Source organism: Corvus moneduloides, chromosome 10 (assembly GCF_009650955.1).
Source record: "Corvus moneduloides isolate bCorMon1 chromosome 10, bCorMon1.pri, whole genome shotgun sequence".
NCBI lineage: Eukaryota > Metazoa > Chordata > Aves > Passeriformes > Corvidae > Corvus > Corvus moneduloides.
Window position 1 is genome coordinate 5,128,273 of NC_045485.1, and position 19,456 is coordinate 5,147,728.

The 19,456-nt window shown below is 46.4% G+C and overlaps 1 protein-coding gene across 2 annotated transcripts in view; it reads right to left on the reverse strand.

The window, feature by feature from the left end:
- GPC1 (glypican 1) overlaps positions 1-17,765 on the reverse strand; it is a 214,653-nt gene extending 196,888 nt beyond the window's left edge. Inside the window, exon 1 of one of the 2 annotated variants that reach the window (XM_032119506.1) lies at positions 17,696-17,765. Coding sequence is in view for 1 of the 2 variants with exons in the window: in XM_032119504.1 (XP_031975395.1) it covers positions 7,113-7,269 (157 nt within the window). In the remaining variant the exon portion in view is untranslated. Of the gene's footprint in view, positions 1-7,112; positions 7,634-17,695 lie in introns of those variants that run through there. The other variant, XM_032119504.1, reaches the window with a different exon arrangement.
- Positions 17,766-19,456: the final 1,691 nt, after the last annotated feature.

Consider the following 19,456-nt stretch of genomic DNA (forward strand, 5'->3'; position numbering starts at 1 on the left):
GGGCAGTCTGTCCTTCACAGCTAACAGAGAATAAAGGAAATTTTCTGCTTTGAATTTTATCTATTTTTTGTAACTTTGAGGGGAAATACTCTAATGCAATGGCAGCTACAGCAATGTTGTGCAAACAAACTACAAAACACAGTGGAATAACCTTCAAGCAACTGCTATGAGGGCTCCTACAAGCTTTAGGATCTCCCCTAGGTCTCCCCCCATCATGATGGGGCAGAGTTACCCTTACAGCCATCAGTAAAACACAGCAAAAGAGAAGTGTCACTTTTTCCCAAGTAAATTGAAAGACGAAGAGATTGTTATGGACGTGCTCCAGGCCACCACCCATGCAGGCGGCGTGTCTGCCCCACAAGCTGCCACTGGACCTCTCCTTCCTTCTCCCAGCTGTGCCTGGGAATCAGTATTTGGAGGAAAATTGAAAAAGAAGGCCCAACTCTGGCCTAACTTATAGAGGTAGAAAGGAGTGACTTAGGATTTTCAGAAAGACTCAATCTATGCAGCAAGTTCAGAAGGGGCAGATGAAAGCTGAGGAGGGCACTTGATGGCGACTTCCCTGCCACCCAACCAGAAGTAGCACGTCCAGCTCCTTTCTGAATTAACACTCAACTAAGCGGAAGCTCTTGCAGAGGAAAAGCCAAAAAGGTGACTCTACGTTTGCTCCATGCCCTCTGCAGGGCAGGACATTCCAGGGACATGGGAGGCCCTCTGCCCGTACCCAGGGCAGGTAGAGCCCAGCCCTGCTGCTGCGCAGCACTCGGAGCACGGGGAGCTGGATGTGCTTCCATCAGGGGACACCCTGCCACTGCAGAACACCTCGCTGAAGGCAACTCTCTGCAGGGGCTTTTGTTACAGCTTCCCTGAGCAGGAGCAACATGTGCACTCACCACCTTGGAAGCTGCTTGCAGGAAAGCAGCACTCCTGTCTGGAGGCAACACCTGCCCTGTAACAGGAGTCAGGCAGAGCCAGCTGAGCCAACTGTGTGCCAGAGCAGCCTGCTGTTTTGACATTATCCCCTCCCTGGGGCTACCTGCCTGCTACGTGTACACAGAAGCATCCCACGGGGCGCAGAAAGAAACCCAATATACAGAAACATGTAGCATTCAGCAGGGACCTGGGCAGCAAACAGAAATTAAAGCTGTTTTCCCCAAGGAAGCCTGTGGATTTCCACAGAATTGAGATGTCTATTTCCCTGGTCTTCCCCTGAAATTCTCAGCTGAATGCTGGAAGCAAATACAGAATTTCTCCTTGTGCCAGTGACACCTGTCAGTCACTCCCCCAACTACCCTGCTCCTCACTTCCACAGTCCCACAAGACAAGCGAGAAGAGCACACAAGCTTCTGCCACGAGACCAAAGCTGCAGCACTGGCCCCAGCCACACAGTGCTGAGACTACTGCAGGAGCAGGGTCAGGATATTGCTCAGACCAACAGCTCTCTGAGGCTGGAGCCATCCTTTTATCCTGCCTTCCCCTGCCATACAGTGCCTAATGCAATTTGATGCTGCAATAAAAATAGATGATCCTCAACCCCCCCTCCCCAGCCCAGTGGGCCCTGGTGGATCAGGCACAGAGCCTGTGTTCAGCTGCTGCTCATGGACAGGTGCTCCAGGGCCTCTGTTTTCACTTATTGTTGTGACCTACAAGGAAAATAAAACCTCTGGCTTTAAATACACATTTTTGATAACAAAGTTACCAGCTCCCACCCTGCCTTTGGCTAAGTCAAAGCACGCTTAATTACTGAAATCACCCAGAGGAATATATCTATCTGGTCCCCTCCATGTGAGACAATTGTACTGAAAGCAATAGAACATTAAACCAACTGTTTTACAATCACTGCCAAAAACCACACATATCCTATTAAACCCATCCGGAGAACCCAGACATTGACTGACATGTGTTCTTCAATAAACCAGGGCACTTGCAGGGCGGGAACAGGAAAAGGAGACATGAGGTGAGCTCTGCAGTTTCACACAGCGGTGCTGGTGGGTGTCTCCAGCTATACATCCGTGCAAATTTTTTGGAAAAAGATATAGCAGGCTTTTGCTTCACCAACAAAAGCAGCTGTTGAAATAGTTTTTTTTTCAGACACAGCTGATAAGGATAATTATGTGGTGAGAGCTTAGTCATCCATATCACGGTGACAGAAAAGCAGATTCTCTTAAAAATAACGCCAGCACCCCACAGCTCTCCCGACGCCGGCAGGAAGATCCCCGGGCCCGGGAAGGCCGCTAGAGGGCGCCCCGTTTCTCCATGGATCCCGTTTCCACGGGCGCGCACATGGAGCGGCCGCGCACCGGCACCGCAGCGCCCGGCGCGCACCCTGCCCTGGGCTTCGGGCCCAACACAAACGGGGACGCACCGCTCAGGCACGGCCGCCCCCGACATTCCTACCAAAACACTTGCCAGATGGAGGAAAAGGCACAGCTCCCTGTGTTTTGCCTCGTCAGAAACAGCACTCTAAACCCAGCAGGATACAAAGGCCATTCTGATCCGCCCCGAACAAATCCAGTTCATTAACGGGATCCTGTTGCATCTGGGAGTCCTCCGTGGAGGTAATCTTGAGAAATCCCTCTGCCCTCAGGAACTACCACCCAAATGCAATGACCACCTCAAAAAGCACTGGATCAATAGAGTGCCCCTTTTAATCATGGGTAAAGATCTTTCCTTGGGATTGGAGGAGCCCCAGATTTTATGTTTCAAACCACAGACGTAGGTTTGTCCCACTTTGGAAGTGCCAGCAGCTGAAATACCCTCCAAGATGGGGTTCCATTACCCCCTTCCAAGAGCCTGATCAAGTCCCAGCCGGTTGCCAGACCTGTTCTCTACTTAGATAACACTTCTCTAAAGGGCTCAAACACATACACTTGACAATGTTTTCATCATAAAACCTAATTATACAGCCTAAAAGGTTAAAAAAAATGTTGTAACTCCTTTCAGCTGGGGAGCCAGGGAAGGATCTGCGCACAATGTGTGACTGGATGGGCAGCCTGGCAAAGTCCAGCTGGCTTTTTGCTGTACCCTCCTCTTCTTTAGCTGCCTTGCCCCCACTGCCCATGTCAACAAGCTCAACCTAGCAGCGAGCCACATCTAGGAAGGATTAATCTCAGGAATAAACAAACCAAAGCAGAAGTCCGAACCAAACACAGAGCAAGGGCCAAGCACATCCACATCAAATCACAACGCTCAGGTCTTCTCCAGTCCATGAGGGAACTACCTCTGCTCAAGATTCTGGGGAGCAGTCACCCATCCAACATCAGTAATCCCGAGACACTCCCATAAATCAGAGAAAGCTGGATATCCCCCACAGTGCGATATTTTGTGGCGTAGGCTCACTCTCTTCTATCAATAAGCCACACTGCGAGCCTAAGACCAGCCCTTAACACAGGCACTAAGAAGCACCCCTAGAGCAGGGTATGTCTCCCCTTCAGTCACCAGAGCAGGGGACCTGCAGTGGGGTGATGGTGTCTGGGCAGCAAGAACATGAGACAGTAAAAACAGAGTCCTCCTACCTCCAGAAGACGTGAGAGGAAACAGAAAACCTGGAAGTTCTCCAACTGGTTTCCCATATTTTGTAGCAATCAGAGAAAGGGCTGTGGGTCATCCAAATGGAGAGTGGGAACGCTCTCCAACATGCAGGAAAACTGTGATCAAGTTAGTAGTACATCTTACGAGAGCAAGTGGTGTAACTTTCCCAAACTCAAGGAGTAAGGGGCTTTTCCCCCAGCTTTAGAAACTCTCTTGCAGGCAGATCGTCACCCAAGACTCCGAGTGCATGGCTGTCTGTCAGGATTGCTAACATGAGCAGACACTGCTTTCATGTTTGGGAATTTTGCCATTGACTTCAAAGTACTGAGATATAACACCTTGTGTATTCCCTAAACACACTTAATAACAGCACCTGACACATTCAAAGTGCTTAGACATGTTAAAGGCATTGTACAACATTAGCAAAAAACCAGGAAACCCTGTCTAGGTGGTTCATGAGAAATCTGGTAAGCCAAGAGTCTATCCCTGCATCAGATGCTTATCTATTAGCCAGGTAATAACTGTGTGACTGCTTCTCCAACTGATCCATACACCCACAAGCAGGGGCTACCTTCTGGTGAGCTGTGGAGACGCTAGATTATTCATAATCCTCTTAAATCATAACTAAGAATACAGATTAGAAGGTGTAAAGCGTGCAGTAAGTGTTCTAAACCCAACACAAACACAGCCAATCTCAGTCTGAGTCAGAGCCTGCATCCTGGGAGCTCGCTGAACTCCTTTTGCAGTGCAGCTCTGGGGGTGCAGGCAGTGTGTGGTTTGGCTTCTGGGGCTGGCCTGCTGTGACGTCCACACACCAAGCAGTGCCTGGAGCCAGGTCAAAGCAGACAGGAGCAAGGTCAGCCGAGCACGGCAGCACCACTTTGGGGACAAGGCCATTGGGCTAAGAAATTAATGTTTCCCTTTGCTTCAGGGCAAGCAATGGAGAGAAGGAACAGCAAGATCTCCTTGGAGAGGAACAAAGTGAAGGGCTTTTGTCTCCAAACAGCTCAAAAATAAAATAAAAACATGGTTCATGGGGTGGTTCTTAAAACATGGAGAAGACCACCATCAGGAAATCTCAGCACAGGTCCAACTGGAGACAACATTGAACCCACTTCATCAACATCTCTTAACTTAGCCAAAAGTTGTCCAGTCACAAAATCACCAAAGTTGGAAGAAACCTTCAGTATCATCTAGTCCAACTGTCAAGCCAGCACCACCATAACCAACCCCTTATCCACATCCCCGAGTGACTCCACCACCTCCCCGGACAACTCATCCTAATGCATGGCTACTCCTTCAGTGAAAATTTTTTTCTAATATCTGATCTGAACTTGCCCTGGCACAACCTAAGACCATTTCCTCTCCTTTCACTTGAGACACAGGAGAAGACACCTACCCCTCCTCAGCTGTGTGCCCGTGGATGCATTCACAGGTGTCAGCGGGTGTAACCTGACAAGCCTCCATGCAGATGACAACCCCCATGGTCAGCAAGCTGAACTGGTGCCACTGAAAGCAGCCTGAAGCAACAAACACTTGGACCAAATGTGGAATTATAAACTGCATGATCCCATACTTGGTACTTGTGGGGATACTGCAAGGAGGGTCTTGAGACTCTTCTTGGAGACAGCAGAACTGGCACCAACCTTTGCAAAAACCTGCACAGCTGCTAAAAAGCACAGAGGATACAATGCCGTACAGGACATTTCTAAGGTTCTATCTACGCTCACTGATGTTGAGCAAGTACTCAAGGCAAGTACTACAGCAACACAAAAACACGTTCCAGAACATGTACTAGTCAGGAGATACGCACGGTAATAACTAATGAAAATCATCAAGTCTGTTAGCTGTTTTAAACACCAGGCTAATGGTATCAGCAGCAGGTTTATATGTGGAACACTCTTCCTCCAAGCACTTCCTCATATTACTTTCCATGTGGATTCCTCAAGTTTTCATATCATTTATCTGTCTATTCATATCATTCCCTGTCTACAGTAACAGCCAAAGATGCCCGGTTTGATACTACAATTATAACTACTGTGGCTTGAGACTGCCAGCGTATGTGCTCGTACCAACAAACAGCAGGAAACAGAACTCCTGGATCCTGGAAATCTGTGTCCTGACACTTCCGGAACCTCAACAATTTGCAGGTACAAGACGTTTTACTTGCTGCCAACCTGCGATATGCGATACTTGCAGCCACAGCTGCTGCAAGCCTCGCGACTGCCCTGTAGTACTATCCCTGTGTACAATGCCGGAGCCACCTTCACGAGTGTTTGTAAACATTTAGCCTTCCAAGAACTTTCCACTTGAAACACGACTGCTAATATATTTACATCTGCAATAATTAGATGCAAATTTATAAAAAGCCACTTTCTTGCTCAACTGAATTACTGTTCTATTAATAGTGATGTTCAAATGATTCTGAAACTCCCCACTGTTTAACTTTGAGGACTGCTCATTTTACTTTGGAAATTTACTCTCAGTTGTAACTTGACAAAGAAAGTATTAATTTGTTCACATTTATGAGGGATGTACACGGTTCAGCCTTCTCCATTCATAGGTCAGACAATAAATTGGTTTCTCTGAAAAAATACCTGATGAAATATTCAACATAAGGCATTCTATAGCTCAGATGTGCACTACAAACTGCAGTTTTACTGGGGTGTCCCTGTAGGTTGGCTCTGGCACGTACGCCTGCATGTTTTATGCTTTGTCTGAAGGAGGAAGCTCCCACAAGTGAGGAGAAGGCTCTCAGATACGGGTCACAAGTTAGTGTATCAAAACTTAGACGAGAATTTAAAAAAACCCTACCATACACCAGCATATTTTCCCCAGACCTTCAGAGAAAAAAACCAAAACCAAACCCAAACCCAACACGAACTAGACCTTGAATATTCTTTGTTATTTCAGTTGTTTCTACAAAGAGGAGGAAATCAACCAATATTTATCCAAAGCCAGAATGAAGGCAAGAGGACACACTCTAATGTAGGTTGCACAGGTTTCCTCTGCGCTTCACGTTTGACACGGTCATTTTACTCCTGCTTCATTTTTAGTAAGTGGCAAATACCGTTTACGCATTTGTTTCCCATCCAGAAAAAGATTTAAATAAATCAGTTCTTCTCTCATAACCTTGTGGCATTTTCCAGTTCCGACACCAAAACCCATTACAATCTGATTATTTTTGATTTCTGAACCAAAACCCTGAAACCCGCTTCAGCTGTACTCGAAACAGAAGCAACGAGACAATGAGAAAAAAGAAAGAACCACCACTGAACACTTGGTGCGACCACCCCCACTCACACAGCTCCGTTCGCATCGCCACTGCCGGGGAGAGACCCCTTCCAGCCCGGGCAATGCTACCACCGGTGTCGAGAGGGGCGAGGGGAGCCCGGCCCTAGGGGAAACCTCTCAGGTCCGACTTTTCGCCACCCACGACCCGAGACAAACTCCAGCGTGGGGCAGCGAGCGCTCCCCCGCCCCGCGGCTCCCGGAGCCGTGCCCAGGCATCCCCGGGATAGCAGCGGCCCCGGGGCTGCCCCGGCCGGGGCACCGCGCCCTCGGCCCCCCGCAGGACTCACCGGAGATCTCGGCCTGGGGCACGCCGCTGAGGCTGAAGCCCTTGGCTCCATACAGCTGCCGGACCTCGGCGCAGCTCCTCGCCTTGCTGCCGCTGTCACCGCGAGCCGGGGCGGAGGCGACACACAGCAGCCAAAATCCCCACGGGAAGACACGCATCCTTCTCCGCTGGCCCCGCCACCTGCCGCGCGAAGGGCAAAGCCAAGGTCCCGCGGCGCGGAGGCGGCCGGGGGGGCGCGGGGTGCGGCCCCCTCCGCGGGCAGCCCCGGCGGGACGGGCGGGCGAGGGCGGCGGGCGGGAGAGCCCCGACTGCCCGCGGCGTGCGGGGAAGATGCCGGCGAGTTCAGCCCCGGACGCCGCCGTGGCTCGGGCGAGGGGGCAGAGATCCAAGTTCGGCCGCGCCGCTTCAAAGCCCCGGAGCGTGAGCGCGCAGAGGGCTTTTGTTCTTAGCGCGGCTGCATCCCCGGGCAGTCCCGCCGCGATGCTGCCGGCTGCGGCGCCGCCGGGCCGGGCGGAGCGCGGCGGAGCGGGGCGGGGCGCGGGGCGGGCTGCGGGGCTGCTCCCGCGGCGGGGCCGGGCCGGGCTGGGCTGGGCTGGGCGGTGCCGGCACCGCTCCACCTGCGCGCCGAGCGGCGGCGGGGCGGCTCCGGGCGGGCAGGGCTTCCCCCGCCGGACGTGGCATCACGCGGCCCGCGCCAATCCCGCGCGGGGCGCAGCCCCCGCCCCGCCCCGCGCCCCCGCCGCGGGCGCTGCGCAGCGCCCGGAGCCGCTGGAGCGCGGCCGGGAGCATCCCCGACCGGCAGCCCGCGGCCGGGCAGGGCGCAGACAGCCCCACAGCGCGGACAGCACTCGGGGGGCCGCACGCCATCCTTTGGGAAGGATGCGGTGACAACGCGCATCGAACCCTTCTTTGTCTGCGGCGCGGCCCGGGTGCTTAACCTGAGGAGCCCGAGTTCCGCCAGCGTGGTGGGAAAACAACCGTGTAGAAGACTTAAATCATTCCACACTTAGACCGGCGAGGAGAAAGCAGTTCAACTGACAGCCGGAGAGTGCCAGCAAGGTCCCGGGGAGGCTGAAAGTGCCCTTTTAAGAGCAGATGTGGGAAGAGAGGCAATTTTCTACGACAGATTGTCAGCTTTGGAGTTTATATCCTACAACAGCCTGCCAGCTCCTGAAACTGGTGCTCTGCAGCTCTGCCAGCCGCGTCTTAAGCTGCTTCCCACAGAAATGAGGCATCTGTGATCACCTGTGTGTCAAGGCAATGCCCGTGTGCTTCCCCCAAATGAGCTTGCAGGCTCTTGGCCAGCATCTAACTTGCTTCACGACAGACAGAAGACCCCGTGATCACTCCTGAGCCTTTGGAGAGCAGTTGTTCTCTGTGAAAAAAGGGGAGGGAATCTGCCCATGCCTCAGCTGGAGCACTTGTGTGCGCTTAAACCTTACAAGATAGCAGAAACCCCACACATAAACACCATCACTGTGCCTCCCAAAAACCTAGCAAAATTTATCAGAAACTGTAGCTTTTGGACTAGTCAGTCACCCAGATATGCAGGAATACATGGGAAACTGGTGTCGTTCATCTCATTGCTTCAGAACTGCTTGTTCTCCTGAGAAATGAGTAAGGGAGAAGTGACTGCAAAGTAGGAGCCACGGGGAGAGGAAGGATGGCAGTAGGGAAAAGTTGCTTCTTTCCTATGAAATCACCTAATGATTTCCTATTAAATCTTCCTAATTAGATTCATCTATGAGATACGGCAAAGCAGATTAAGAGGACAGGGAAAATCCCTGCAAAGACAGGGAGAATTTTGTAATGAAGATCATGACTAAGGTGACACATCATTACCACCAAAAGTTAATAGCTATGAGTCAGATACACCCCATACGGTCCAAATCTTAATTCTTTCCCTGATGACATTGCGCCTTTTGGCCTCTTGCATCATCTCTCAGTGATGCACAGTTTAGAAACCCAAGGCTCACAGAGTCCCAAATCTTGGTACACTTCATCTTGGAGCTTGCTTTGGGAGCTTTCTGGAGTGTGGAAATACTGTTCCTGGAAATATTGGGGGGGGGAGGGGGGCGGGGGAGGAATCTGCCATGGATGGAGTCTGACCTACCCTGTTTTTAAATGAGAAGTCTTTTGTAAATGCAAAAATACTGCACACTTAAGAGGTTACCAAGTAGGTTATGTGGCATGAGGTTATTTCAGCCTGTACTCCTGGGGATTTATTTTAATTTTATAGCCATAGCCCTTTCCTCTCCCCAGGCTTTGAACATATCACTTGAAGACCTGTGTCAGACGTTTCATCTAACTAACCTGACTACAATAACGACAGAAAAAACAAGCAGCAGAGGAATCTGTACATATATTGCTGTGACTGGAGGAAAATCAACGAGTGAAAATCAAATACTTGCAGACACACAGGTAACAACAGTCTCACTTGGGTCTGTTGAGGGGAATGAACTCCAGGAATGCAAACTCCAAAGAGACAAAGCACTTGATAGAGAAGAAAGGCAGAGTCATAAACCTTTTACCTGGTCTGGCTGCTACAGAATTAGTTGGGATGGGTGACATGAGGGACAAAAGCAGTACCTAACTCCTTTTTTCCTTCTCAAAGCCTGGGATTGGATTCTTGTTGCTGTTGTATATTGAGTGCTCTGCCTGTAGTGACTTTGGGAAAGCTCTCTGTGAGCGAAGAGCTCTCTGCACTCATACAGCTACTGAAGTGCACTGAGACACCAACTGCTGGCAGAGAAAGAACTGGGACTGAAACCCTTGAGTTCTGGCCTTGGAACCATCCCCTGAGCTATAGATCATTTCACAGGCCAAAGTATTTCCCTTCTTCATATACATCTCACTTCCCCCAGATGGGTGACAGTGCCTGCGGCAGGGACTAAAGTCATGTCATTCCCGATAAAATCCTGGGAGACCACAGCACGCACTCTGCTTATTCATATGCACTCTGCTGTTCCCTGGTGAGACACCAGGCTGCCAGCCCCAGCACAGATCACACTGCCAGCTCCCAGGCTCTTCTCAGAAGCTACAGCTGAACTACAAGTTCTGCTGCAAACCTCCAGGATTAAGTGACCATCAGCAGGTCATTTATCTCCTAAACAGTGGCAAGAGTGTTTCTTATCTAACCACCTGCCTTTGAGATGCTCACATACTATCATAATGAGACGCTTGTAAGTAGACAAATTTAAAATAAACCCAAGCTGATACGAGCTCTTCAACGGAGAAGATATCTGCAAGTCTGTACAGGATCCTATCCTGAGCAAACAAATCTTAAATGGTGAGGCACATCTCATTTTGCTGTTAAGTTTGTATGCACATGCAGGATTTGACCTAGGTACATTTTAAGCAAATTGAAATAAACATCTTCAAAGTGTCATGATGAAAATGTATTTTTGGCATCCATTATAAATTGGATTGTGTATATATCTGAGGACCAGATCCAGTTTCTGAACATCCTCAGCTAAAAGAATGGAACTTGGCAAAAAGTAAACAAAAGATTGTCCAGAAAGAGGCAGAAAGAGCCAGAACTGGTAAAGATAAGAAAAGGCAGGGTAAAACACAAAGATGAGTAGACAAAATGCAGAGGAGGCAAAAAGCACACAGCCAGCCAGCAAGATAGCCAGAGGAAGACAGAAAATCCATCCTGCTCTGGAGATCACCTCTTGACAGTCCTGACAAAAAGCACTGTCCACTGAAAAGCTGATCCAAGCATTATGAAGCAAGAATGATGAAGAGCCAAATCATCTGGCACAAGTGGGGAAAGCTACCCTTTAAAAACAAGAAGTGAACAAAGAAGCTTTCTACAACCTCGATTTTCACAGAGATGTCTTTGTTTCTCTAGCACTTTCCAAAACTTTTGCAATGCAGTGGACATGCCTCTCTTTTTCACCTTGATACAAGTCAAGAACTGTACAGGCAGCAATGCAATTACACCCACCAGACTTCCAGCTGGTTCCAAAATGGACCTATGCTGAGTTACATTTACAGCAACCTGGAGTTTGACAGCAAAACCGAAACAGGAAAAAACCCAGATAGCCATATTAAATTGCAGTGTATCCTTGATGCCACATAAAAGAATAGTGCATTCTCATTTGAATTCAGTGGTGTTTCTACTTTTTTCCCTATGCATCAAGTGCAAAGTTCACTCAGAATGGGGAGTAGGGAAGGAAGAGAGATGGGCAAAGCCTAACTGAGCTAAAGCTTCCTCGCTCTTACCAACCTCATGTAATGAAACCCTTTGCCCCTTTCCCTTAGCCAGTTTTATGATACTTTTGATTCTCTGGCAGCATCAGCAAATCTGGCACCTTTAGATTAAAAATCTTCATCAAAGCAAGAGTATTTTAGTACCTCTTCTGCCCAATTCCTTTAATCTCTGAAATAGCTGTTTCCTGCGGGATTCATGAAAGCCCCTGCTGGTCCCTGCCCCCCAACACTGGCTGGTGTTCAGCAGAAGCTGGACATGTGTTTTGCTGAATCAAATCTAATTAAGTTATTCAGAGGATTTACTAGATTACACCTTGCTATCTGCAGCTACTTACTTCTTCACCGTTCTCCCTTCATTGGAAATCTGGCATCTTCTCCTCCCCTCTGCTCACATTCCCCCAAGAAGCCTTTCTGACATGCGCAAACAGCATGTGTCTGGTTGTTTTGAGCACCAAAAATATCAGATCAATCCCCTTGAATTGCTGGGGCATCTATGTACAACCGACAAATCCAGCTTGATCTCAGTTGACTTTGTAAGACACCATTTGCCTTCCCAAAATACTAAGACCTTCTGGGATTTGTGTGCCCAGATTAATTAACCAAAGATAGTGTTCAGAAGATGTACAGAGTTGGGGACCCTTCCCAGGTCTTGAGGGAACCAGACTGAGGCCCCAGGGCAAGGACAATCACAATTCTGGCTGCCGAGTAATACAGGAAGAGGGGCTGCACAGAGGACAAGTGCAGCAGTGTACGCCAAGGCTGGGCCAAGCTCCTGTTTGAGCCTTTGGTGGAACAGACCAATTCCCTTTAAATGGAATGCTGTATTTCCCCAGTTTGGCTAGTACTAAGAATATTAGGAACAACTAAGTAATGTCAGACAGAGAATCTGGCTAATGCAGGTAATTGCCACTCTGTGCTGTGTTTTGAATTGAACCACCCAATTTTACAGCAGCAACTTAAAGGAATGTATTGCTTAATGACCTCTTACCAATGACTCCAGCCTGCTAGACTGTACTTGTATTATATATGAGTCAGAGATTTCTCAGCAGAAAGAAGTCTAAAAGGCCAAAAAATAAATAAATGCCATAAACTTGTTAGAGAAACTGCTGCTAATTTGGTCTGCCTCAGGAAGTACATTTCATCCTTTCTGGACACTTTCAGTAAAGCTTTTCCCACTCTCCAAAACATTTGCAGTAATGAACAAAGAAGATGGACATGGGACTTGAATTTGGTTTATGCTGGATAAGCAGAGCTTGCCTGGATGGTATGAAATGGCTCAAAATTTCTCCCAAAATTAGATGAGAAACGTGTCCTTTCAGCATGCTCCTATGATGATGTACAGAAGATTCCTCCCGCTTCCTGCAAAAGTTGCAATCAGATGACTTCCTCTTATAATTCAAGAGATTATGTCCTGAACCTAACTGCTTTTGAAAGAGATTTTTCAGGTAAAAAATCTCCCCTCATTCTCATTGTCATCTGTACGTGGCACTGACCTAAGAAAAACACGAGCAGGAACACACTCTGTTCCTAGGAATGCCAGCTCAACAGTGTGTTCCTGAGCACTAGTCCAAGGTAAATTGGTGTGGGATAAGCATCCCAGACTTCTTTGAGAAGAAAAACTTACGGCCATGAAGAAAGATGTGTGGACTCACCATACGGGCATCTGGCATCCCTAATGGAACTTCTCAGCTGGCACTTTATCCTCAGCTGTTGCTACATTAAACACTACAGACTAAAGCACTTAGATGAATTAATACAATTATCTTGCATTCTGCTCAAGTGTTTATTTTTTTCCCCTCACATTCGGTTAGGTACAACATAACCTGTTTTTCTAGGGAAACTGACTGTGAGGAAACACTGACAGCACTGTATTAAAAGCACCCAACACCTCCAGCTGGGAGCAGAGGCTCTCCCACTCCAGGCTATGTCTGTGCTACAGGAAACACCCAGCGCCGAGTGGGTGTCAGCCCGTGGAGCAGGTAAACCTGGGTTATCACCAGGTAGCTGGGAGGACAGCTCACAGCAAATGTTGGGCAGCTTTCCACACACAGGGGAGAAAATCTGACCTGGAGTTTGGAAATGTGTCCTTCCCATGCCTTTTTCTCTGCACTGTTAGTGAGATAATTACCAGGTGACACACATGTTTAATGTGTGCCAGCTTCACTTCCGATGTAACTGTACATGAGCAGAGTTACAGCTGGAATGAATTTGGGCCAGTGTGTTTTTCATTTTGAGATCTATGCATTTTGTAACACAAAGACAGTGAATGTCTTTGTGTCTATGGCTACAGCATTTTAAAGGTGCTCCAGGACCAAGCCTTCAGAAGACAGTGTGATGCCAGTGTAGGTACAGCAGTTCATCCTGGCTGAAGATTAAGTACCCTTATAATTACACATCCTCGTGTAATATCACTGTTTCTTTGATCAGCACCACATAAACATCCAGAGTTGGATTTTTCAAGATGCCAGACAACACAAACCCATCTTCTTAAGATTAAAAATAGAGCTCTTAATCTGATTTCATTTCCTCAACCTGCTAGAAGCCAGAGAGCATGAATACAAGGAGATGCAGAGACATGGGGTGTTAGAAACTCACCAGGACACTCAGTTCTTTCCCACCAAGTTTTCAGTTTGTTGGTTGGTTTGTTTTTACAGTGCTACTTTTGAGTATAGCCTTCAAAATAAATTATTTGTAATAGCTATGTATTTTCACACCACAGACATAGTTTTGTGTTAGGAAGGACTTTTCTTCTGTGGCTGAAGGAGCAAAGCTTAGTTCCCTTGCCTCTATTGTAGCAGATGCCAGGGACATCGCTTTTTAAAGCATTTTAAATAGAAGTTAGTGGACTGGGGGACCCTGGAGCACACTTTCAAATCTTCCTTGCTGCCTTACAAAAGCTAAGCAGTTAGGTGCAATGACTCACTCACACTGACATTTTTGGGAGAGAATGATGCCTTTTATAATAACATTGATATTCCTCCATTGATGTCTCAACACTAGCTAATTTAGAAAAGAAACATGTAGTGCAAGGTTGAAAGGTCACAGGCCAGCCAAAGAACTCGTGAGATCATGGGACCATGAAAGAGGCTTTGGCTTTAAAATAAAATACCCTTTTTTCTTTTTGTTTCCTTCTTTTAAGGAAGAGAAAACTTTTCTGAAAGGCCAGGAATTTAATCTGAACTCTTCTTTCACATACTGTACAAATAAAAACTACACTGCAGAACTACTTGGGGGGGTTCAGTAGAGTTTATCTCCAGAGGTCACTTTAATCTATATTGAGTAGAGAAATAGAGGGAGAAGGAAGGACACACATTTACTTTTAGAAAGCTGCCAGACCTCTCTTTAAGCCCTGACGTTACCATTGTTAAGCCAATACCCTTCTTAGATTATTTTCCCCACAGTCTAGTGGGGACTCTGCAGCCTAGTGAGTGTGAAATTAAATTATGAAATATTGGATTATTTGTGGCTGTTCTGTTCTGATCTATCCACACCATTCTTTTCCTTTTTCCAGTCTCCCCTATTTTTCCCGTCAGATTTAAAGGAAAAGATAAACCAAAAAAAGCTTACAATATAATAAACTTGCATCCATAGTGATGTGACTGATGTTTGCACCTTCAACAGACTTTAACACAGATTCAGGTTTGAGACTAAAATCAGGGCCAGATATTCTGGCTTTGAGTCCTTTCAATGACTGCTAGCTCACAAAGTATTCCTTTTTTTTCTTCCCCAAAAGAGGACTCTGTTAGTTTCTTCCCAGTATTATGTGAATATAAAACTAATTACAGTCTAATTGAGACTCTTTCAGTTTCCAAGTGAAACAGAGCATCCTTTCCTTTATAAAGAAATTTGGAAATGTTAATGTGGGATATCAAAACGAGTTTGCAAAAACAAAGGAGGCCTAATGTGCTGTGTTCCCTCTTCCTTCCAGCGCAGCAGCTAACAAATATTATTTGTTGATACAATATATATAGTTCCTATATCCTAAGTATGAGAATTTGCTATTAAACCAATTAGGCACAGAGTGCTTTCATAACTATAGCTGCTCAAAATGAAAAAGACAAAGTGGTTTCCTAATGGAACATGCAACTGATAAGAGATTACTCTTTCATGTTTTCAGATATTAAAAAAATAAAGACTGGCTCCTACAATGAAACACTGTATTTTATCCTTGCTGTCCTCTCAAACTTGCATAATAAAATGCTTAATTTCTGTGCTTTCTTGTTTTTATAACATTAACAAGGTCCATAAAGTCTGAGGTAACCAAGTCCCCTGTGAAGCTTGCTGAGCAGTGAGAAGAATTTACCACACTATCAGAAACTGCATGGATTTGCTTAGCCAGGGAAGGACTTGTACTGGATACCAGCGTATGCAGAGTTCTCTGCTTAGAAGGAGACTGACCCAGTGTCACAGGAGAGAGCTTTTTGAAATCTCTAACTGCCTGTCCTTCCTAACTCCAGCCTGGTGGGAACAGGAGACTCCCTTCTGACTCTCTTGACATAAGAAGCTCATGAAGTGCTTGGCTGTAATGAACTTGTAACCTGCCTTGCACTGTGACACCCTGTTCCCATACACGCTGCAGGCTCTAACACCTGTGTGATTGGCATCAGCCTGATAGCTCGGGTTCAATTACCAATGCCAGTATGAGAATTGAGAGCTGTTCATTTAATAGCTGCTCCCATGACCTCAAGGCAGACAAAAGCTGACCCATCAATGGCTGCCATTGATTTGATGGGTCACAAGGCAAAAACACCGTGCAGTGTGTCCACAATGGCCTTCTTGGGTATGGAAGCACAGCAGTGTCTGTAAATCCTTATAAATTATACCACTATACTATCTAACCTTCTTATGCAGGCTTGGACAATTTCCTCCCTCCTCCCATTGCTCATTTTCCACAACTCACAAATGTCTGTTTCACACAAACAAGAAAAATGAGCTGGCAAACACCCTGCCCATAATTCAATTTTAAGGCAGAGAAATACAATTTTCCCCAAATCTTTCCTTCTTAATGTTTTGTGAAATGAACTGTTCAAAGCTATCTATTGAAAAGGAGATGAAAATCCTTCCCTTCCAAAAAGAAGCATAATGAATGTACTCTTCATTCTTCAAGAGATGCAGCATAGCCTGCCAGAGAAAGTCCTCTTATTCTCCATTTATGGGGCTTGATTAAGTGTTCTGTTCATGTGGATTTGAAAGTTTTGATGCGATTCTTTTAGTCGCTGCTTTTGTATATGAAAAACAAAATTTGAGATAGCCAAATGCAGAGGTAAAACCACAAAATTATTTTTGTCAGCTCAGTAGGGATGACTGGAACCTCTTTGCTCAAACTCTCCTTAACATTAGTGGGAATGTCACACTGCTGTTTATCCCAGATACCACTCTTGGCTGGAGAGATCCCGAGGCACAGAGTGCTGGAAGCTCAGAGGGTCCGTGTGGAAGCACTGTTGTATGCTCTTCACTAGTGGCCATTGCCAAAGTCAGCCCTGTGCTCTGCCCCTCTCTCACATGCACTTTGCAGACTCTCAATGTACTAATGTGGTTATCTGAAACCATTTCAAATTACAGCTGCACGAAGAACAGCATAAAGGATTCAGCCTCCCAGAGAGGCTCTTTGTGCACTTAGATGCCTCCAGAGCAGCACATCATTCCCAGGACCAAGCAGATTAGCTCCAGGGCTTCTGTATGCCTGGAGAGGGATGCTGAGGACAGACTCCTACCCTTTGTCCTGTCCTGCAGTGTGCCAGGAGCCTCCTGTGAATGGCTGTGCAGTCTTCACTCTCAGGGCAGTCCAGAGAAGTGTGCTGTGTCATGTGATACTTAGGAATACTTTGGGCAGTAACAGGTACAAAAACCCTCTGAGGTTTGTTAATGTCTTTGGTGTGGTCCCCTTTCCAGTTTGATATTTTTTTGTACCACATACATATAATGATGCCAACAAAGAACACAGGTTACAGCTACCCGGGAAAGTTCATAAGAACACTTCACTCATCCATCCTGATGAAACCTCTCAGCACGTCTGTGCAAACCCTCCAGTAACACCGTACATAACCTTTCTCTTCTCCCACACTCCATGAATCTCCCTGCTTTCCCTGCCTGCTGGTTTTGTCCTGTACTCAGCTAGAGGGGCTACTTTAGGATGCTTTTCTTCCTGTTTGGGCAGATTGTTTTGCCTTTCTAATGCTCCTCCTGGTCCTGCCAGTCCTGGGAGTACGAGGCTCAGAAGGGGAACTGAACTCACATCTTCCTAAGAGCAATCACAAAAGCTGAGGTGGATGAGCTTTAATTTCCCTTGTTTTGAATTCCTTCAGCAGTGACCCACAGCCATGAAGAGGTTTTGTCTGCATGCAGTAATCAAGAAAGCCAGGAACTCACCTCAGAAGTTGCTATGCAGGACTGCTTGTAGCCTTAGCTCTGAATGATTCATCAATTTATTTGATTGACAAGGTTGATAGAAGGTCTTAAGGGCTCTCCTGAGAATCAAAATCAAAAGAAAAATCCATATGTGAGGGTGCTCTATATCTTTCTAAAGCTTCTCTTATTTGGGAACTAAGCTCATCTACTTTTAATTTCATATAATGAGAAAGTATGGACTTACCTTAGTAAGAACATGGCAAATATTAATTAAGTACTAGCGACTAAAAAGAATATCAATAGCGACCAGGGAGGATAAGTCTGAGAGACTGGGGTTTAGACTGTAAAAAAATAATAACCAGAAAGCATAGGAATTAAACAAAGTGCTTGTTAATTAGAGAATATTGAAAGCAGTGGGATAATAACAAATGTCCACTTTTCACCTGTGACAATGGAGACAACTCCTTCCTAGAATTAAATTGCTGGTCTTTCTGTACATGGTGCTGTTAGAGTGGAGTACCAACATCATCACTGTTAGATCACTTACTTAATGATATGGAAGCATCAGATTGTGCCTTAATGTACCCTTCTCCCCTAGACCATGTGGTGGTTTTAGGCTGACCTCATGAAGCTGAAATACCCATTTCTAAGAAACCCTCTCATGGAAAAAAGTCAAAATTCTATCATTGTTGCTCCTACACTGGCAGAATTTCAGGGGGACACGTGACTGACCTGCTGTATCCGTGGGTTCCTTCCCAGCTGAGCTAAATCAGTTAACATCAGCTCGGGATCTGCATCACATTTCTGGTTTCAGAATGAAACCTGTTTTATTAGGAGGACAGAGACAAACAAACTATAAATAAAACTGCATAAGGACTTTACAAATCAGTGCTTTAAAAACTTAACTTTTCATCAATCTAACTGCTGCTCTGCTCTCTGTGATGCCACTTTATCTCAGCAGAGACACAGGCAGCCTGTATTCTTTTAACCTCAGCAGGCTGTCACTGGTCTTTGATATAGCAGCTGTCTCATAGCTACCACTAGATTTCAATTAAACCAGGCTATATTTAGGGTGAAAATAGGGTTATTTTCAACTGCCATACCTGCCAACTTTTATTCACTCTCAGCAGTAGTTATTTTATTTGATGTACCTGGTTTTAAGCTGTGCCATCCATAAAATTAAAAAGATACCCAAAACTGTGATGTATTTTACATTCACATCACCAAAAATCTATCATTAAAAGCAGCAGTTCTCCAGAGAAGAACACACTTTAAGGTGATAAATAACAAAATGCTCTCTACACACAGCCAGGGTTGCTAGCACAGCCTTGCCATGGTGGGGTGATACAAAAGATTCTCTGGTGCCAAGAAGAACTAAACTGAAAAATGTATTTATTTTTCACTGATCACAGGGGTCTGTTGCTAACATGGAAAGACTTGGTGTGTGGAACATCAGTGGAGCACTTTTGTGTGGTGTCCCAACCCAAAATGCTTGTTTTAGGGACAGATTATATGATTTGGGATTGAATAGCTCTGTCTCCTCACATTTTCACTTCAGATGGTCATTCCTTTCCTCCTCTTCTATCAATACCACACGTGCTTTGTCAGCACAAAATGGGTGAAAGCGCCATTAACAGAGACCTCAACCCTTGTTCCCCTTCCTTATGATGGGAAACACCATATTACAGTATTCCAAAATCCTGTAATGCTCAGCCCATGGTCAGTGTGATGCACTGTCATAAAAATCTGTTCCATGCACAGACACACTGGGACACTGACCTG